The 5,162-nt window shown below is 33.3% G+C and overlaps 1 protein-coding gene across 1 annotated transcript; it reads left to right on the forward strand.

The window, feature by feature from the left end:
* Positions 1-2,104: 2,104 nt before the first annotated feature.
* On the forward strand, positions 2,105-4,776 carry LOC109222192 (cytochrome P450 82A3-like; the record flags this gene model as incomplete). The annotated part of the gene is made up of 2 exons (XM_019386573.1): positions 2,105-3,186; positions 4,672-4,776. Coding segments are annotated over exons 1-2 (1,047 nt in total), but the record flags the coding sequence as incomplete, so codon positions are not given.
* Between the last annotated feature and the right edge of the window lie 386 nt (positions 4,777-5,162).

Here is a 5,162-nt window from a genome sequence, read left to right on the forward strand (position 1 = left end):
AGTACTATACTGCGTTTAAATAATTCGCAGTATTGTACTGCGAATTTCTTAAAAAAATAATTTTTTAATAATACGCAGTACTATACTGCGAATTACTTTAACGGCTAAATTTTTGTTAAAGTAATTCGCAGTATAGCATTACGTTTTAGGTATTTATGATAACTTTTTTTTTAGTAGTAAAAACTTGTGCGAAAAAAAGGCATTTGAAAACATTGATGCTAGTACAAGTAAAGACCGAGTAATGAAGGATAATTGAGTCAAAATTGAGTGATTGATTGTGTAATGATTGACTCATATCATTCATTGTATAAGACCTCAACCCACGATATTGACGTGGCATGACCCATTGAAGTGGTGCAGTATGTGACGCATTCGACTGATTCCTATCGGACATTGGCTGATCATATTATTGATATTTTTTGGCATGAATTTTAAGAAAAAAGAAAGACTTTTGAACTTAGGTAAAATGAGTTATATATATTATGTGCAACTATAAATATGTTATTGCATAAATATAAATTATTTTCAAAATATAAATAATGGGTCATTTTTTTGCATGAACTATAAAGAAAATAGTTTCATACAAATTAAGATGAATGGAATAGCATTTATTCATAGATTACTTGTTCCCCTAGCCGAAGAAAAAATATTATTCTGATGTGTAAGAATTAAATTGCAAAAAAACAACAATTGTGTATGCCTTTATAACATAAGCAGAAAGAGTAGAACTCTTGGATTAGTACTATATTGTTTGGTTTTGGTACAAAATATTTTCATGAATCAATATTTTCTCCACATAATTAGTACTACATCTAGTGTTTGGCTTTCAATGTTAATTTTGCATAAGTTATGCGGATTTTAGTATCGATAACCAAACACTGTATTATTAATTTCGGACTACAAAAACCCTTAATAAGACAATCCTATTTACCACATAACAATCTTTGTATTATTATTCTCATTGTATCACTATATTAGTATTAACCCACATATTTATTTGTACAGTCTGCCATAGGAGAATGGTAATTGGAGGGCCAAAACCTTGTGCATATTTCATAAAATTTGCTCATAAGATTCCTGAAGAGTTAAGGGGCAAGATTAAGAGGGTGTTTGGCTAAGCTTATAAGCTGGTCAAACTGGCTTATAAGCATTTTTTTGCTTATCTACGCGTTTGGTAAAATTAAAAGTGCTTATAAGCCAAAAATAAGCCAAAAGTCATAAGTTGGTCTCCCCCAACTTATCAAATTTCAGCTTATAAGCACTTTAAGTTTGATCAAAATATTTACGATTCTATCCCTAAAATACTTCTTTTTAAAACAAAACTCTTCGTATACTCAGTTTTCAGCTGCATATTATTAATTTCAGCACTTTTATCCAAACACGTAAGTGCTTATTTTTTAAATCAGTTTCAGCACTTAAAAGTGCTTTTCAGCACCTAATGCTTATCAGCTACCCTAAATCAGCTAAGCCAAACGGGCTCTAAATATCAAATTTCAGTGGCTTCTGGGTTTAAAACTTTTCGGGACAAGAAGGTTACTGGTGCATTTAATCAATATTCTCTCCTCATTATTCTAATTACCCCATATTTTCAATTTATTTTCGTCACTACATCTGAATGTCTAATTAAGCTAGCTAGCTTGTTGTCGTATGCAAGATATATATATATATATTTGGTTGTTGGCATTTGGCAGGACTAAAAAAGTAAAGGGAGAAGTAAATATGTGGACGACAAAATGCAAAAATAATGATAAAGAGATTCCCCCTTACAATGCATTCACGTGATCATATGCTGCAAACATATCCCTTTTGTTCTACAAGTTATGTTGCTTCAATAATTTACTTGCAGCTTGAAATAAGAGATACTCCCTTTGTTTCAATTTAAATAACAAATTTTTTTAATTAATTCGTTCTAAAAAGAATGATATATTTTTATATTTGGAAATAATTTAATTTTAAATTCTTCATTTTACCTTTAATAAAAAGATTTTATAACCACATAAATGTCATGACCCTATATAGCTTTTACCCCTTAAACTTTTAACATTACAAATTTCAAAAAGTTCATCTAAATTAAAACGGAGGGAGTACATGATTCTACACTAAACAAGTGGATACTTCATAAAGTAAAAATCAAATCATCTCCCATAAGTAACTTGGACCTTGTTCTGCACTAACAGAGAAAGTCTCTAACATTTTGCAATATAGTTTTCCTAGTCAGTTCTAGCCTCCTTTTCCTTAGAAATAATGGATTATCATTTTTCTTCCCATTTTCAAGCTCTTATAGGGCTTTTAGCCTTTGTATTCTTGTCTATTATCTTATGGAGAAGAACACTTACATCAAGAAAATTAGCCCCTGAAATCCCTGGGGCATGGCCTATTATAGGCCATCTTCGTCAACTGAGTGGTACTACTGATAAGAATATCCCATTTCCCCGAGTATTGGGCGCTTTGGCCGATAAATATGGGCCTGTCTTCACACTGAAAATAGGGATGTATCCCTATTTGATTGTCAACAATTGGGAAGCAGCTAAGGATTGTCTCACAACGCATGATAAGGATTTCGCCGCCCGACCAACTTCTATGGCTGGTGAAAGCATCGGGTACAAGTATGCGAGGTTTACTTATGCTAATTTTGGTCCTTATTATAATCAAGTGCGCAAATTAGCCCTACAACAAGTACTCTCGAGTACTAAACTCGAGAAAATGAAACACATACGTGTTTCTGAATTGGAAACTAGCATCAAAGAATTATATTCGTTGACGCTAGTGAAAAGCAACATACAAAAGGTGAATATAAGTAAATGGTTTGAGCAATTGACTTTAAACATAGTCGTGAAGACTATTTGTGGCAAGAGATATTGCAACATAGAGGAGGATGAAGAGGCACAACGTTTCAGGAAAGCATTTAAGGGCATCATGTATGTTGTAGGGCAAATTGTTTTATATGATGCAATTCCATTCCCATTGTTTAAATACTTTGATTTCCAAGGTCATATAAAATTGATGAAGAAAATCTACAAAGACTTAGATTCTATTCTTCAAGGATGGTTGGATGACCATATGATGAAGAAGGACGTAAACAATGAGGATCAAGATGCCATGGATGCCATGCTTAAGGTGACACAACTTAATGAATTCAAAGCCTATGGTTTTTCTCAGGCCACCGTGATCAAGTCAACAGTCTTGGTAAGTTTATGTCGTCATTGCTGTTTAGTTTTGTACATTCTCTATTTCAATTTATATGAACTTATTACACTTGCACGAGGTTTAAGAAAAGAAGGAAGAATTTTAAAACTAGTAAATTTAAACATGTCATAGCATTTGTTTTGCTATAACTTTGAAACTTGTAGTTTTAAATATCTTGTATGGAAAAGGTCCAAAAATTGACTCTTTAGTATCCACCTAGAGTCACTTTCACTCTCCGTTAATAGTTGGACATGTTTTTCCCCTCCAAACGTCCCGCAGATCTGCCATTATTTTCAAATTCAGATAACATGATGGTGTAAGGGTTAAACGGTTCACATGATGGTTATGTTAATGGAATCAGTGGGGCTTTTAATAGAGAGATACATAGATAGTAAAAATGAATTTGTGTGCTCCATATATGTGTTGTGTGTACTAATGGAGGAGAGCAATCGGTCGTTGGTGTGTTCTAATCCCTGTGAGAGTGAGTGCTATCAATTCTAGTGGTTTATGTGGGCGTATGACTGAAAAGAGGTAGAAGAAGAGAGTTGTGGTGGAGTAATTGTGAAGGAAGCTGATTTCACGATGGTGCTATGATGGAGATTGGTACGGTTGAAATGTAGGGTAAGACTGCATACGATAAATTTTTGTGATACGGTTCTTCCCTAAATCTTGCACAGAACGGGAGTTTAGTGCACGAGGCTATAATGGAAACTAGTGGTTATAATGAGTGGCCTTATAGGGTAGAAAAAGGTAGATGGCGACAGACTGATTTTTGTGAGATGAATAAGTGATGTTTTCTGAGTGAATAAGTGCTAGGTGCTCGTGTATCCATAACAACATTTTAATGAATGAGTGCTTTGTGTACTAGGTGAAGAATGGGCGAAAATATGAATTAGAATTATCATGAAGAAAACTTCAAAGGGCAAAACTTGCCCCTCAACTATACGAGGAGAACACTTTTTCCCTTTTCCATAACAATTTTTGGATTTTTCCTTCTGTTTTAGATTTCGTTAGCTGGATTTGAAAATATAAGGACAAATATGTGATACTTTTGTAACGGCAGAGGCAAAAAAAATGGAAAACTATTAACGAGTGATGAAAGTGCCCCTAGGTGGACAGTATATGGAAATTTGGCTTTGTTCTGCATCTTATAAAATGTGTGGTTATAAAAGATTGTTATTAAGGGTAAAAATAATAGTTTAAGTTAATTTGCTTTCAAATTTTATAAAGAGTTCGTTCTTTTAGAATAGACTATAAGAGAAATTTGGTTGTATAAACTATAAAAGGAGTACCCATTTGATACACATTTAGGAATATTGCCAAAGACTACCTGTCGAAATAACTACGACTTTTATTGTGGTTACAATTTTTGCGTATCCTAAATGCATAAACTGATGACGCAATACCATATTTTCCACCCCATTTTGGGATTCGGTGTAATTACATTTGTTTTCAATCTGTAACAAAATTAAATAATGTATGCAGAGTTTGATCTTAGATGGCAATGACACAACCGCTGTTCATTTGATATGGGTAATGTCCTTATTACTGAACAATCCACATGTTATGAATAATATACTAACCTATTTTGTGATACTCTATCATTATACGCATTGTTTTTGGCATCACTTAGTTCTTGCCCTATTTTTGGCAAGAGCTACCTCTCAATAACGGGCCAATTTACTTTGATTCTGTGAAGATCTGGACGATCTTTCATCTCTATACATGTTATATTGAACGGTCCTTGCATTTTTGGTCCGATTCAAGGTGTCAGTCTCAACTAGGGTTTGAGATTTTCCCTTCTTCGTTACCGATTTCTGATTGATACTCTTCCCTTTCTTGTGTTTGACTTATATTTTTCTTATTTTTGTTTAACCCGTTGTATTTTCCCTATTTTTCGATTTTGTTTACCTTAAAACGAACTCTAATTGATTTTCATATGCTTTTTCCTTATTCTCTGTTGAACCTGTTGTATT

This window comes from Nicotiana attenuata, unplaced genomic scaffold (genome assembly GCF_001879085.1).
Source record: "Nicotiana attenuata strain UT unplaced genomic scaffold, NIATTr2, whole genome shotgun sequence".
Classification (NCBI taxonomy): Eukaryota; Viridiplantae; Streptophyta; class Magnoliopsida; order Solanales; family Solanaceae; genus Nicotiana; species Nicotiana attenuata.